Source organism: Osmerus eperlanus, chromosome 1 (assembly GCF_963692335.1).
Source record: "Osmerus eperlanus chromosome 1, fOsmEpe2.1, whole genome shotgun sequence".
NCBI classification, from domain to species: Eukaryota; Metazoa; Chordata; class Actinopteri; order Osmeriformes; family Osmeridae; genus Osmerus; species Osmerus eperlanus.
In genome coordinates, this window is record NC_085018.1 from 14,800,531 (window position 1) to 14,816,143 (window position 15,613).

The 15,613-nt window shown below is 43.1% G+C and overlaps 2 protein-coding genes across 5 annotated transcripts; one reads left to right on the top strand and one right to left on the bottom strand.

The window, feature by feature from the left end:
* Window positions 1-617: 617 nt before the first annotated feature.
* Window positions 618-5,273, bottom strand: rae1 (ribonucleic acid export 1). Of its 3 annotated transcripts, XM_062462336.1 has the most exons (13): window positions 5,126-5,273; window positions 4,270-4,380; window positions 3,945-4,049; window positions 3,712-3,804; window positions 3,539-3,625; window positions 3,340-3,426; window positions 3,167-3,238; window positions 2,907-3,014; window positions 2,695-2,801; window positions 2,533-2,608; window positions 2,015-2,209; window positions 1,590-1,675; window positions 618-1,003 (listed from the first exon to the last, which is right to left on the bottom strand). In XM_062462336.1, coding segments are annotated over exons 2-13 (1,107 nt in total). In that variant the 5' UTR covers window positions 4,360-4,380; window positions 5,126-5,273; the 3' UTR covers window positions 618-1,002. The 3 variants fall into 3 exon arrangements, with proteins under 3 accessions (XP_062318320.1, XP_062318302.1, XP_062318311.1); XM_062462318.1 differs by lacking the exon at window positions 618-1,003 and having other exon boundaries at window positions 1,586-1,675; XM_062462327.1 differs by lacking the exon at window positions 618-1,003 and having other exon boundaries at window positions 1,586-1,675; window positions 5,225-5,260.
* On the top strand, window positions 4,548-15,326 carry LOC134021444 (bone morphogenetic protein 7-like). Of its 2 annotated transcripts, none has more exons than XM_062462306.1 (7): window positions 4,548-4,639; window positions 11,707-11,896; window positions 13,113-13,261; window positions 13,403-13,603; window positions 13,696-13,772; window positions 13,870-13,980; window positions 14,151-15,326. In XM_062462306.1, exons 1-7 carry the CDS (start codon window positions 4,600-4,602, stop codon window positions 14,298-14,300), a joined length of 918 nt encoding a protein of 305 aa, XP_062318290.1. In that variant the 5' UTR covers window positions 4,548-4,599; the 3' UTR covers window positions 14,301-15,326. The 2 variants fall into 2 exon arrangements, with proteins under 2 accessions (XP_062318290.1, XP_062318282.1); XM_062462298.1 differs by lacking the exon at window positions 4,548-4,639 and adding an exon at window positions 7,177-7,752.
* Window positions 15,327-15,613: the final 287 nt, after the last annotated feature.

Sequence of the window (15,613 nt, forward strand, 5' to 3'; positions counted from 1 at the left end):
AAAACAAAGTGAAGCATTTTCTTTTAACCGTTGGGCTGTCTCAGACCCCCCACATTGCGAAGGTTAAAAGACATTTTTTTTTATTTGTTTTTGTATTGGGTAAAATTGGGTAAACACAACGATGGTTCGTTATGAACCTTTGGGTCATGTGACCCGAAGGCAGCACGAGGGTTAAGTGATACTCAAATGACAATAAACATTTATTTCATTCACACCTTTTTATAACCCGTTATCTTCTCACATATGGCCTTTGTAATCCCCACTACCCCTAATTCATATCCTACTGGTAAATCCCCAATCTCCATTTCTTGTGCCAAACAAAGACTCAACTGAATCAAACTACCCAGCTTTGATCCTGGACTGATTTCTGAACTTCCTACCAGCACTCGAGAGATAAAGTAAAAGATGAAATACTCCACCTTGTGGTCACTTGGTGACACTGAGCGATATCACAAATCCAAATTTGTAGCAGTAGACTGCAGCATTGTTTATAGGCCACAATGTACATTTGTAAAGTATTTTATTTTGTTGCTTATATTTCTGATGTAATGGCAAAAGCCATGTTATACTGACAAACAACTGATGTTTCTCCTGACAGAATACATGTGGAAAATCTGGAGTGGGTCCTGCGCAGGTTTATTTATTATTTCACATTTCAAATTTAATATTCGAGCTACACCAGGGTGACAGGAAATCAAGAGTGAACGTAAAGTCTTTGGAGAGCAGTATAAAAAACAAAATTCTGCAGACGTCAATAAAAAAAAACAACCAGATTCATGACAATAAAGCCCCCCTTAATGTGACCCCATGAGACCAATATTCACACGGCTGTCATCAAGACTGGGTGTTTACCCAACTCTGATTGGTCCATGCACAGTATGCAATGCCAGAGCATTGGTCCAGGTGTTTGCCAAAAGGAAGGCGTCACTGTCTTGAGCGTATACACACACTAAAGCAGCAGGTCTTCCATGTTTCCACACAACAGCGACTCGGCACGACAAATCTACAGACAGAAGGGAGCAGTCAGTCACAAAGAGCATCTTTAAATTGTCTTTTTATGTCTTTACCTATTGTTTACATTATTAGTCTATGGCAGACAAACAAAATCAATATTGCCAAATGTAAGAAAGTTCTACAAATCAAAGTGTTCGTATTCAAATTCTCTACTTTAAATAAAGAAACCACAGTGTTTTAATCCTTAGTGTGATTAGGAATGCACAGCAAATCCTTACTAATTCACATTTAAAAGCATAAATAAAATTAATTTCAGTGCAGCATGCTCTTATCCTTAAAACCACTGAAGATACAATTAGTGAAAGCTGGTACGTGTATGCACAGCACAGCTCAAACTTAAGTTTAACCAAGCTTGACATCTCAGAGAGCACTTCAGACTTAGCACTACACAGCAGCACTTAAGTATAATTCACAGTACTCTCAATACCAGATGAATCCCTGACCACCCACATCCCTGCATGCATAAGGCCGAGAGGTGCTGAGAAAGGCCCCAGCAACCATGCCTGGGGAAGTAGGGCAGCCCCGTCCAGTGACACCCTCTCCAAGATTACGAACAGCGGCTGCCCTTCTCTCACCATTTCTTGTTCCGAGGCTTCAGTTCCTCAGCAGCGTTCCGTAGGAAGATATAGTTCTTCTTCTGGGGGTTGTAATACTCATGTCCCTGAGGAGTGCAAGCGACAGGGCAAGAGTTAGCCACTTGTATCAAGACACTGATGCCAGTTAACAGATGTTTCACTGCCAGTGCTTCGCATTGTTAATCACCCATTAAATGTGATTCATGTCTAGGAAACTATTGATTACTGGGCAATAAACAAGGAAAAACTGTTACATTAGGCAGCTCTCTGTGATGCCCTGTACTGTATAAACCTTCACACCAACCTGGGTCACTAGGCTGTCTCCATGAGGTGGAAGGCCTAGGTAAGTGGGTAACTATGGAAACAGAACACTTTGCACACATCTGCAAGCACAAGTGGTGGTTGTCAGTGAACCAGTATTTTACCTTTGACCAATCATAGCTGGAAGCATAGGCAAAGATGTTGCCATTGTTGTTGAAGCAGCAGGCTGTGATTGGCTGGTCAAGCTGCTCAGAAGTCTTGAGTTTGGTGCGGGCGTCTTTGTCCCAGAAGCTGAATCGTCCATCAGAGCCAACAGTGGACAGTGTGCCATGGACAGGGTGGAAGGAGATGGCATTCACCTGGAGGAGGAGCAGTAAGGTGAGCTGAGAGTGATTACAGTGATTCTCATATTAATAAAGACTCTTAAGCCCAACATAAGTTAGGGGTATGAATGTCATTGTTTAGGATGACCTTGTGTGTTCTTACATTTTCCAACAGTTTTAGAAACTTGATAGCAATCGTTTAAGCAGGTACACAAATGTACCAAAGGCAGCTTTGAAGATCAATCTCAGGGCTATATTTTTATCGTATTGGATTTTTTAAATACGCTATCCAGTCAAGTATTACAAGAACATGTATGGCAAAACTGAATAAATATAAACTACATCCAGACAGAACTTACAGCATATATATCCTGTGGTGTGGCAGTGTTGGTTCCATTGGACCTGTGGCACTTGAAGGTGAAGTTGTCCTTAGCCCTAGCAGGAAGCATACCCAAAGACAAGTACTTAGGAGCCGTGTCAGATTCATTCCTCTACTCGAGACATGTTGTGTGTTCACTCACGGGTTTGGGGGGTTAATGTAGTGGATGGCCACTCGACCCTCAATGCTTCCCAGGGCAAAGCCTGTGGGCTTGTTCTGCTTGTCTTTGAAGATTGCCACACATCGATGCTTCGGGATGATAATGTAAGGGGGGGGGGGGGGTGGATACAGTTAGACAGATCACTTTTTGAAATTGCAAGAGAGAGAAAGAGAGGGATGAGTTGAGTCATTCACCTGGTGTTTCAGTGGGGAGTCTATCCTGCGGAACTCTGAGGGCTGGTTCTCCAGCTGGTAAACTATCAGACCTCTCTCTGCCGTGGCCACCACTGCCATGGGGTACACCTGTACAGGACAGAGGGCCAAAAGGGTTTAGCTATCTTCATCCTCAGATTTAAACCTGGGCTTACCAGTATACCATGTTGGAAGCAAACCTAAATTGAGGGACATTTTTGTTAGGATGTCATGACTTCTTCTGGAAAGTTGCCTCTACTCACCACATCAGCACAATAGCATCTCTCTGGCATCTGCAGAGACATCATAGGGTTGGGGGAGCGTGTGTCCCAGAACTGTGGGTGGACAAATCCAATATCACAATGTGACAAAAAAAAAAACATTAAAAAAAAACTTTGATAAAGTTATCCCTGACACACTGGCAGAAACTGGTTACCTTCAGTGTTTTGTCCCAGCTGCCCGTCATAATACAGCTGTAGTTAGGGGCTTTGATCCAGTGTATTGTCCTGATGGGACCATCATGCTAGGGAGGAGGGAGGTATCATGGAGGAGGGAGGTATCATCAGTTATGATCACTTTTAACAGCACTAGCCATCTGATTTAACACATGGTGAACAGAATGGGGGTTGTCTTACCTGCGCAATCTGCATGGCCTGGTTACTGTTTAGGTCCCACATCTTGGCTGTCTTGTCACATGAGGCAGTGAATACTTTGCTCCCATCCTGACCAAAACAGAAAGGACCATCACATCATATTCCACAATACAGTCATTCAAGTCAGATCAGGAGTGTGATGTGTTTGGTCTTACATCACTCCAGCAGACATCCAGCACTGGGCCAGTGTGCATTTGTTGGGCTTTGGGCACAGTTTGCCCGTTGTCTTGAACCTCCCAGCACCTCACCTACGGTTACAGAAAGAAAAAACATATCGTTAGTTAATCAAAACTTTCCTTGTTGGTTACCATGCATTAAGGACTATGAAACCATCTCACAGTTAATGAAAAGTTATGTTTACAACTTAATCATAATGAGAGCCACTTACATCATTGGCCCAGGATCCACCAATTAAAAAGTTTCCTGGCATTGTGGGTGGGCTAAAAGTCAGACAGCTGATACTGTCATCGGGTGGCGAAGTCACCTCAACATCCTGCACCAGAGTCAGAGTCAATATGAAAAATGCACTAAAACCAAAATGAACTGGCACAGTATACTACTTTGCTGCTTAAAAAATCTGTTATTCAAAGGACTGCAAGACAGTGACTTGGCATAATAAGGATTTCTTATCAAAACTGTACCAATATGAATATACACAGCCCCATAGACTGTGCATTTCTTGACGGAAATATGTGGCAATATCATGCACTTGCCTTCATGGGATTGTGGCTGTCTGTTGTTGTACTTCCAAAGACACCGGTTCCTCCAGTACCAAAACCGGTGGTTGTCCCAAATAAACTCATGATTAGAAGCTAGGCAATGGGCTACGAAAGAAAAAAGAAAAAAAAGAATGACCATTTCAGCAAGCTGGCTCAGTTACTTGCATTTGAGATACACTAGGCCAGCCTTTCTTAACCTTTGTCCTGTCCACTGCCCTGTATGTTATAGTTGTTTCCTTGTCCATTGATGGGTTGTCATCGAGCAAGAAGCCTGCTAACGTCCCATTCATTTGAATCATGTGTTCGAGCAGGGAAGCATAAAACATGCAGGGCAGTGGGCCCCGAGGACCAGCATTGGGAAAGGGTGAGAAACGTTAGACTAGCTATCAGTTGGCCTTACAGTAGTATGCTAGATAGCAAACATTAACGTTATGCTAGCAGGCTAGATTTATTGTTGACAACACCGCTCCCTTACGCGCTTTTAGTACAAGCCCATGCCATGTCCGACATGAAGGGTGCTAGCGACAACGCTAACTTTACCTTACTAGAAGAATGTGGTGGCTAACTGGGTAACTATTGATAAGTTGTGCTATGCACAGCCATTATAATGAAGCAGATACTAATACAATATAGCTGGACAGTTAGTTGATAACTTCCTTTGCATAGTGTTTGTAAAAGGAACTGTAACTGCCCATGCCGATGCTACGCCCATAGCTAGCTAACTAGCTAGCGTTAATGTGGACGGCTAGCATTAATTGGTTGGCTCCCATCACAGTGAACAACTGTCCTGTAATGGAGGTAAATCAAAACCATTTCGTAAGTCAGGACATACAAATTAAAATGTACATACCTAATATAGATGTATAACCCAGTAATACAGAAAATTGGCACAATTATTCTGGGGTAGGCAAATGTGGCGCCCTCAAGATAACTTGCTTCATTTGCCAACCTGCCGCAGACGCTTGTTGATGACGCTAGCCTTGCGGTAGACCTGTGGTGCAGGCTCAGCTCCAAATTCTTGAAATCAATTGTGATATTTATAAATACCAAAATACTTCTATCTGATGTATGCTTAAACTCCAGAGTATCATAGCGTTACATATTATTGCTCGAAACTACGTAGTTAATTAGATACAAATTCCACAGTTGATACACCAAAAGTAGGCTAGGTTGATTAAATAGCCTGGATTAAAAAATAACTCAATCCATGAACCTCAAACCTATATTGATTAGCTAAATTTTACGTTAGATGTGTCATAATGTTGACTTTTAAACTGATTGGCAATAACAACAAATCGCCACTCGGTGGCAGTAGATATGCACCAATGTCAAATCCAGATTCGATTTTTTTTTTTTATATTCAGGGATAGGCAATCCTATATTTTGTTTGTTTTATTTAACTTTTCTATCCAAATGAAAATGCCGTAAACCAAGCGAAACACAAATAGAATGTCATTTAACAAGGCTTTTATTTGGTCTGGTGTCTTATATACTCGCTATAACCTGTTAATAGATTGTCTCAAGTAGTGTGAAATGTAGCCTAATGGCCTAAACTTTATGAAACAAAAGACTTTACAAGAAACTATGTTACACGTCAGCCTTGTCATTAGTTTATTCTTTTTCTTTTGGTTGCACATAGGCCTACAGATGTTTAGTTGTGCAAACCACCTGAACAATAAAAAAGACACACTAGACACCAGTTAGTAAATCCCTGTGTCTCTGTCAGACAATTGCATTGATTGTACACCTCCCCCTCACCACTCAAACATTCCATGCACCTTGGGGTTTGCACTTTGCACCTTGCTCTGTAATTCAGTGGTCCCATTAGCACGTCCCTCATGTTTCTCTACAGGGCTGCTGTTGTTGATCACTTACTTTAGACGCATCACCACCAACAAGGGTGGATCCTGACTCATTGTTTGAGTTCAAAGGTGTCTTGAACAAGGGATTATCCCTCATTACGGTTCGACTGACCAAAGGGGAGTTGTGGCCCTCATGTACAAATCTGTTATTTATGGAGAACAGATCTTAGTATTGCCTATAGAAAACATACAATTCAAACTAGTACATTATTGTTAGAAAATCCCTTTTGTAAACTAACCAGACAGGTTGTCTCAGCAAGTGTGTGGACACATGGACACATCTAACCCGCAAGATGATTGTTTGACTCACTTATAATTGCTGTGAGAAAAACCTGCTTTTCAAACAGGCTTTGTTTTAGTGTGCTGAACTTTTTAGATTTGAATTAGAGGGATAGAGACATTGTGATGGTCAGTTGCGTGTCCTCATTTGGCCAGAAATCTGTGGGACATGTTCGACCTTTGCTTTTCGGGATAGGGGACCGGGGAATATAAGACTATAAGACTAGTACGAGGTGACACTATGCCAGGCTACTGTGAACATGATAATGGGCAAGAGGGCACAGATACAGCAGGCATCAAACCTGTGAAATGAGTATTTGTCATGAGCAGAATCTTGACATACAATTGAAACTTGTTTTCACACTGTAAATGTTCTCTACAATCTGTATTTTACACATGTGATTGTGGGTGTATATTAGGAGGTTATGTGTGTGATCGAGGGAGGAAGAGGGGAGAGTAATATATTTGCATCCATCGGGCCATTCTTCAATCCTGCAAACAAAGCAAATGCAACAGGACAATTAGGTCTCACACTGCTATCATGGGCCAGGTGTTCCACACCCATTACCAGGAAATAGAAGGACATTGATCTCTTGCCCTAGTTTTCATCAACCCATCTAAGCCCTCATCATCCAGCAATAGTCATTCCCAGACACAAAGCTTTTCCCATTCAAAACCACACCCGGCCCTCCCCTTAGGAGACTACATTTCCATAAAGACCATTAGCAAGTCGTGTACAGCGCACTCACCAGTAGCATAGGAGTAGCGCGCCGCGCGCACCAATCCAGATGATCTCAGGGGTGCTTGAAATTCAAAATAAGATCAGGTTCGATGTGCTCTATTCCCATGCATTTTGAAGTGAAGTGATTGGAGGCTAACCATTTCAACTTTAGCCGTATCCTACGTATTCCAAATACTTTTTGACGCTATCATCTGAACATGATGACAATGTTGTTCATTCGGGTCTCGGCGTTTTTAGTAGCATGCGGATATTGCATTTTGGCCGATGTAACTTTTTCTAACTTCACTCTGGATAACGAAGTGCACTCCAGCTTCATCCAGCGGCGTCTGCGGAGTCAGGAGCGCAGAGAGATGCAGCGGGAGATCCTCTCCATCCTAGGGCTGCCTCACCGGCCACGGCCGCACATCTACACTAAACAAAACGCAGCCCCGATGTTTATGATGGATTTGTACAACTCAATTTCAACAAACGGAGAGCCAAAAAGTTACTCATATTATAACCCTGCATTTACGACCCAGGAACCACAAATGATAGCCCAGCAAGACAGCCGCTTTCTGAACGACGCGGATATGGTAATGAGTTTTGTCAACCTTGGTACGTTGTTTTTATTTTTATTGTGCTTTGATATTTGTACCTCCATTCAAATTATGTGTAGCCTAAGTGTAGTGTTACAACTTGCTTTCGAAACTGCTTATAGCTTAATAAAGGGGAAGTATTTCTTAAATTTTTGTCAAATATGTTGGATTGGATTGCACTCTGTATGTTTAGGCTGAACCTCACCGTTTGTCTGCATAGCTATATGGAGGAACATACTCCAGACTTGAGTGTGGATTATGTGCAAGGTGAGGTGGGCTAAAACTGCACGAACAGGGCATCAGTGACAAATCAAGTTGTCTCTGCAACACTTGCCCTCTGGGAGTAACCCTACCTCAGAATAATCTCGGATGGCAAAAAAAAACGCAAATCAATTTCACTCTGCTTTTACCTGTTGGCATTGGGATTAAAGAGAGAATACTCTTTAATGCCTTTGGTTGTCTGAAGTCACTTTGCTGAAATAACGCTCACATAGTGCATTAGCTAAGTGCTCATGTCTTTGTGACAACCAGTAGGGCTGCAGCTCTGCACTGAATGCTTTTAGGTCACTTTCTCTGTACTTCAAATCAGATTGTTCTGCATTCCTAGTTGTGAATGTTATGACAACATGCCTGTATCCGATTTCCCCGGAATCCCTTCAAAGCCTTGGGAGACCAGCTTTAAGATGGCTTTGTTTCGCATGACTAAGATTTGAACAGGCATTTCTGAAGTCTAAAAAAAGGGCAAGTTGACCAAAAGACAGGGTGGAAACATTCAGCACTAGTCTACTAGAGACTCTACCTCAAACAAATATGCAGATGGAGCCTTGCCAGTTTTTTTTGTGTACGATATGAAAGGAGTGGTAGAGGGTAAGGTGGCTTCATGATTGCATTTATGAAATTCAAGTCCTATGTTTTACTCTGAGACATCTCATGCAAGTCTAAAATTGTTGTGTTAAAACATAGTGCTTTTGGCTGCTATTCAGAGGTATACTTTATGCAAAATCTAATATCAAAATGACCCTCCCCTTTACATCCATCTTCTTTTTCAACAAAGAGCACACATGCTGAATCTGCAGATATCTGAATTGTATTTGTTGTATTGTTACTATGTATAAAACTGTCTCCAATTCCAACATGGTTTTTCAACGTAAATATGTCAAATAAATGCTGACAGCCTGTACCTCATAATCATTGTTATCATCAGAGTCAAATTCACATCCAATGCGCTGTGGTACAGAGCCAAAACACAAAAATGTGACTGGCCAAATAAATTATGAAAGAGAAGGAGCTCTCATAAGCTCAGTTCATTGTTCCTTGTGCTCTTGATTGGCTTGATTGTCTTGGTTCCAGCTGTGGGTCTTACCATTTTGAAAAGAGCCTGTCTTGGTGGTCCCTGGAATAATCACATAAAGCCAAACTGGATTGAGGCATTTCCCTTCAACAGACCACAGCTACCAGTGAGGAACAGAAACATTTTCCCTCTCTTTCTGTTATGGGATCATACATTTTAGACGACGATGTACATTTACATTTATATATTTAGCAGATGCTTTTATCCATGTAGATTTAGCAAATGATAGAGTCAGTAAAGTAAACATTTTCATGCAGATTAATGGATTTTGATGAAATGCACTGGATGGAGTAAAATCTACATGTTCTGATTTAAATATCTGAGCTGTACTCACAGACATCTTAAACACCATTCCACAGTGCCTCAATTGCAGTTATTCAGCACAAGCATTCAAGTCATGCCAGTATTTCACATCGAACTAAAGCACCTGTACTTTCTCTTCACATATTAGCTTTAGTCTTTCAATACATGTACGGCTACTGTGTGGCAGTGTGGCTATATAATTGGAATTATAATCACTTCCTGTATTGTGTAAATCAAGTATGCCCATACAGTTAAGTTATTGCCTGACTGTTCCCTTATACCATGAACTGGTGTGACCTCTATCCCAGTGGTTCTAATGCCGACTGGGGCCGCTGCCATGGTTGTCTGGGACGTTCCCCCGAAAACACACCTGCAGCAACCATTGCTCTTTCAACAATGTAAGACAGATGTTCAATAGAGGCAGAAGTTGTCAGTCTGTAAATAGAAGTATGCTTTTTCAAGGCATATTCTGGTATAACAGTTCACCATGCCAGTCATGAACAGAGGCTATTGTGAGGCTAAGCAGTTGAAACTGTTTGTGATAAGATGATTGGTGGAACCTAAGTAGTTTGTACAAGAGATTATCTTTCTTCCCCCAGAAAATCTGATTACACACCTAACTATTTTTCCATACTTTGTTGAAAATTTGTTTTTCTTCTACCTTCAGACTTGTATGACCTTTTAATAACAATCTAGCAGTTTTGGACTGTGTTTTCAGATGGATTAATTAAATATGAGGTGCTGTGTTGGGTCAACAAAGCCTGTTTTGGTGGGCTGAATCATTCTCATAAAAAAGGACAATTTTACATAATTAGATCCAGAATCTGGATTATATTATTGATTTGTTTAAAGATTTAAAATGCTTACTACAAGTGGCAGCTTAGCAAACCAATTACATCAGCCTGATCATTTTTAACCCTAGTCTGGAAGGATTGTGCCATGTCAGTGTGCAGAGTCAAGCCCAGTGTGAGGAGATTGAAGAAGTGTTGAAATGCCTCACAGGGAGAAGTTAGCATATCTGAGGGCTGATCTCTGGGGCTAATGGGCCCTAACGTAAACACACCGAGTTCTTACAAGCAATTATTGCCTTCATAAAAACGCCCCTGGTTCCTTTCCAGCATTTAATTGTGGTCAAACAAATGACTAGCTGTGTTTAGAATGCTCTCTTCCTAACGATGAGCGGGTTGGTCTTGCCTTATGGGCTGTGGATATTTGAGTGTATAAATATGTTTTCAAGCTCTATGCTTTTTGTGTCTTTGTGAGACATTATGTGCTTATGTGCCAGACACAAATCATCCATCAGAGTGTGTGCTTCCATGTGTACCGTGAAAGGTGGTGTGTATGTGTGTGTTCATAGTGAGACACTGAAACCATAGCTAACCATCAAAAAGGACGTGATGTCATGGCATCTGCAGGCAGGCAGGGTTTAAGGTGGGTAATCATGGCTGCCCTTTGCACACCTCCAGTGTGGGAAGTCCCCCCACTTCTCCAAAGACCTCCACTGCTCTTTCCAAGGACAAACACGTTGGGTAACGCTGTAAAAACACTGGAAACCTCCAGGAACCCTCTGGCTTTCTCCAACCAACATTATTCTGGAAACTCTGAGAGTGGGTCAGCTGTTTCAGGGCAGGGTGGGACACCCCACATCTCAGCTGTAGTTCCTCACGTTAGATTCCTCTGTTTCTATGTGGTATTCATATCACTAAGGTTCTTGTCAAATTTGTAGTTCCATTTAAAAAAATTCAGATTCTATTCTAAAAGATGTTTAGTAGCATTGGTTGGCTGTTACTATTCCCCCGTTGATGTGACCAATGGCATTAAGGGACTTTTGGTAATCTAGTTATGTATTAGCTAATCTCAAAATAGCCACATCAACTCACTCTGCAACATAGTATAATGTGTGTCTGTGTTGGGTGCTGTGGTTTTCCGGGGCAGTTTTCTAAAAGGTTTTTGTTGTGGTCACCACATGTGTGCAGTTTAAATGTGGAGCCAAATTGAGCCCTGAGTGTGGTTCCCCCACACACATTGGCCCTTTACACACTGATGTTTGAAACACTTACTGATGTTGAGATCACTCACTCCTCTCATAGAAGCAAGAGTTTCCTATTTCTAACATGGTACTTCCGAGATGTGGGCTAAGCAGCATAGAGAACTGTTTGATTCAATGGGGCAGTTATGATAGAAAGAAACCACAAACTGGCTGCCAGTCTGATTGTATTCCCAGAAGTCTGTGTCTTGGCATACATACCCAGCCACCCCTGGTCTAAGTACATCTGTATCTGTACTAACATCCATATATTTCTCTCCCTCCTACCTCAGTGGAGCAGGACCAGGACACCCTGCCTCTGCAGCACCGCAGGGAGTACCGCTTCGACCTGTCTCGCATCCCAGAGGGAGAGGCGGTCACGGGGGCAGAGTTCCGCATCTACAAGGACTACGTCCGAGAGCGCTTTGAGAACGAGACCTTCCGAGTCAGTGTGTTCCAGGTGCTGCAGGAGTCCCCCAGCAGGTGACCTCTCTCCTCCAATCACAGCGCTGAGTGGGCATTCTGCACGTCTCCTCATGTTCCCACTGATGACATTTACATTTAGTCATTTAGCAGACGCTATTATCCAGAGCGACTTACAGTAAGTACAGGGACATACCCCCCGAGGCAAGTAGGGTGAAGTGCCTTGCCCAAGGACACAACGTCATTTTGCACGGCCGGGAATCGAACTGGCAACCTTCTGATTACTAGCCCGCTTCCCTAACCGCTCAGCCACCTGACTCCCACTCCCACATGCCTCAACTTGTTGACTGCAGATAGATACACAGTGTGTACCCACGTTCAGGCGAATTCAACAGCAGGATACTGGCTTGTGCTGCAGTGTTGTGTGTCTCCAGCTGTTGCTGTAGGCTTCCCCAGGCACTCCTCCTAATGATTTACTGTCAGGCTGGTTAGCTAACTGCTACAGCTTAGACTGCTTATCTAGACATTACTGTCTGCTACAGAGAGAGAGGAGTGCTCCCCAGAGCACTGTTTGATCACACCCTTGCTGTTGATTATAAATGGACAGGATACACACCCTGAGGCTCTGTTTGTACTGGTGTTCAGCTGCTTTGTCTTAATTCCGTTAATGCCCCTCATCTTCCAGCAAAATCAACGCCCCCATTCACCTAACTGTACCAGAGCATATAAACCTACGGCGTCGTGTGTGGGCATGGTGTGTGTCTCAGCGGTGACAGTGAGACTGAGATGTTGGTGTTAAGAGTAACACCATTGTCATTCACAGACACACACACATGCCCACCATACAGACAAGCAGGCGACAATCAAAGAGTCTCTGCTGTTAGCCTCAGGGCTTGAAACTCAATATGTAAACGAAGCCATTGTCTGTGAAATCTGCCTCTGAGCTGCCATATCTGCTTCCATCAGTCTGGGAATTTTTTATCTGACGAGGAGAGATTCTCCTTCTCTTTTAATAATGTCCGTATAAGGGATACAGCGAATCTACGTGTTATCTCTTGTTTGTGATTAATAGCCTTCTAGATCAACCATGATTTTGTTGTTGCGCTGAATCGGGCTAGGGAAATCAAATTACCACTTAATGTGAACTGTCAGGACAATAAACAACCAAAAATGTTTTTCAACCAAAGCTTATTTGGTTAATTCAGAAATCGAACAAACCTGTAAAATGTATTACACCTGGTGCATAACCCTCCTTGTGTGTGTGGGTGCCCCCCAGTGATGTGGAGCCATTCGTGCTGGACTCGCGGGTAGTGTGGGCAGCTGAGGAGGGCTGGCTGGTGTTTGACATCACAGCCACCAGTAACCACTGGGTGATGAACCCCGACCAGAACCTGGGCCTGCAGCTGTTGGTAGAGGGTCCTGACGGTGAGTCACTACAGTAGAATCATGAGGGCGAGCTCAGAATATATCGTAAACTTAGTGGAGTGAACTGTGATTGATAGATATGCAAGAGGTCTATTCGGCAGGGGAGACTGTTGGCTGAAATGGGTCTGTCTCCGCCTTCAGGCCAGAGTGTGAACTTCCGGCTGGTGGGACTAGTGGGCGGCACAGGGTCACACGACAAGCAGCCCTTCATGGTGGCCTTCTTCAAAGCCACTGAAGTCCGCTTTCGCAGCGCACGCTCTGCCCATGGTCACAAGGGGCGGAACCGGTCCAAAACCCAGAAGACTGCCCAGGATGCCTTGAAGGTCGCAGAGGCTGCTGCAGGTAGGCCCTCAACACAGCTGACCACCACAGCAGAGAGTTTATCTGAGTTATTCAAGTACCCAGCTGAACTTATTTTCCCTCTGGTCTTGCAGAGAACCTCAGCACTGACCCCAAGCAGGGCTGTAAGAAGCATGAGCTGTATGTCAGCTTCAGGGACCTGGGGTGGCAGGTAAGCCATTGGACCAGTGCGTGTTGCTAACTTTTAGGAGTTGTTTATGTTTTTTTGTTGTAATTTGCAACTTACAGTTTTGTGGCTTTTACCACAGGATTGGATCATTGCTCCAGAGGGCTATGCAGCGTACTACTGCGAGGGTGAATGTGCCTTCCCCCTCAACTCCTACATGAACGCCACTAACCATGCCATTGTGCAGACTCTGGTAAGATTAGCGTTAGTTGTAATATCACTTAGTCTAGAGTCTATAAGGTGATTTAGTGTGCACTATTTCCTATACTCTGGAGGTACCAGACCATCTGTTCTTCAGAAGTCACTAGTACATCTTATCCAGTTCTGTCTGCCTGATAGCTGTCCACCATGTTTCTCCTGCAGGTACACTTTATAAACCCAGAGACGGTGCCCAAGCCCTGCTGCGCTCCGACCCAGCTGCACGGCATCTCAGTGCTTTACTTTGATGACAGCTCCAACGTCATCCTGAAGAAGTACCGCAACATGGTGGTCAGAGCCTGCGGCTGCCACTGACGTTTGGCATATCTCCAACTTCCTGGGATGCACCGGGACAGGAGGAAGGGGAGGGGCTAGGTGTAGGAACTTAGTCACTGCCTGATCTGTAAGGACCTGCTGCTTCAGGGCTAACTGACCTCTCTTGTGAACACTTGATGAAGCTTGACTAGGAACTGTCATGCATTGTATATCCACAAATACTTTTTTCTTTTATAACTAGAAAACACAGAAAGAGGAACACTTACTGTCCCTTGGTCCACTGCAAGGACTTTCAGTACCTGGGCTTGTTTTTTTAGTTTTTTTTTACAAAATGGTGCATTGGACATTTTAAAAGAGAAATGAAAATCATCAGTTATGAACTGGAAGTTTGACAAGTACTGAAGCCCACATGGTAGCCTGCGCGTGGATGGGAAACCATGTTTGGAACTTTGCATCTGATGTACTTTACATGTCAAGTAGACATGCAATATGTTTTTATGAACACATGTTTTTTTTTGTTAGACTGTTTCAAACAGCTGGGTTACCTTTGAGTTAAACATAATCTATGTCTTTTCTTTTGAAATCCTGTTTTAAGAGCCAGCGTTTGGTCAGAGTCAGGTGTGGGACATCTGGCTCTCTGCATTAAGGGAGGTGGTGGGGGTTCTGAGAGTACTGGCAGCTCTAACTGGTAATACAAGTGTGTAGGATTGATAGGCCGGTAGGTTAGGCTGAGTTTCCTGTATATCACCAAGCCCTCTGCAGCAGAGGAGAGGCATGTGGTCTCAGAGATGATTCTTCCCCCAAAATATAGAGTGGGTTCTGAGCCATCACTCCACTTCAGTGTTCTCTTGATGTTGGGCCAGATCTGCAGGTGGGCGAGGGGAGGCCGTATTTTTTGTCAAAACAAAATGTCAGATTACAGCAGCAAAAATAAACAGAAACTGTTCAAATGGACCTGGGCCAATAATTTAATATCACTCTGCCATGCACGCAACCAAAGACTGGAACTTGAAAGGTTGATTAAATATATATGATACTGTACATAATATAAGTACACACTGTGCAACAATGACAAAAAAACGAAAACACTTCATGAAGCACAAAGCTGAAATATAGCCTATTTCTAACCTGTATGCAGTCTATTTATTTCCAATTAACAACAAAGTAATTTTCAGAGCATAACATTTTGAAATGGTAATAAATGAAAGTCAGGACATCGATGTCGCACAAAAGTGCATCATAAGGCAAAGCAGGAATCAGCTGAACAGCCAGAGGCACATAGGAAAACCCGCTCATTTGTAAACATTAAATCACAGATCTAAACAACAAATATAGAGGTAGAAGATGTTTAA

Excerpts from the sequence above, each read along its gene's own strand:
- rae1 (XM_062462318.1), bottom strand. The coding sequence starts at position 4,359 with ATGAGTTTATTTGGGACAACCACCGGTTTTGGTACTGGAGGAACCGGT. Across the intron at positions 3,015-3,166 it reads GATGCTATTGTGCTGATGTG|GTGTACCCCATGGCAGTGGT; the intron begins GTGAGTAGAGGC and ends TGTCCTGTACAG. Across the intron at positions 2,210-2,532 it reads CACCACAGGATATATATGCT|GTGAATGCCATCTCCTTCCA; the intron begins GTAAGTTCTGTC and ends CTCCTCCTCCAG.
- LOC134021444 (XM_062462298.1), top strand. The coding sequence starts at position 7,356 with ATGATGACAATGTTGTTCATTCGGGTCTCGGCGTTTTTAGTAGCATGC. Across the intron at positions 7,753-11,706 it reads AATGAGTTTTGTCAACCTTG|TGGAGCAGGACCAGGACACC; the intron begins GTACGTTGTTTT and ends CTCCTACCTCAG. Across the intron at positions 13,773-13,869 it reads TCAGGGACCTGGGGTGGCAG|GATTGGATCATTGCTCCAGA; the intron begins GTAAGCCATTGG and ends CTTTTACCACAG.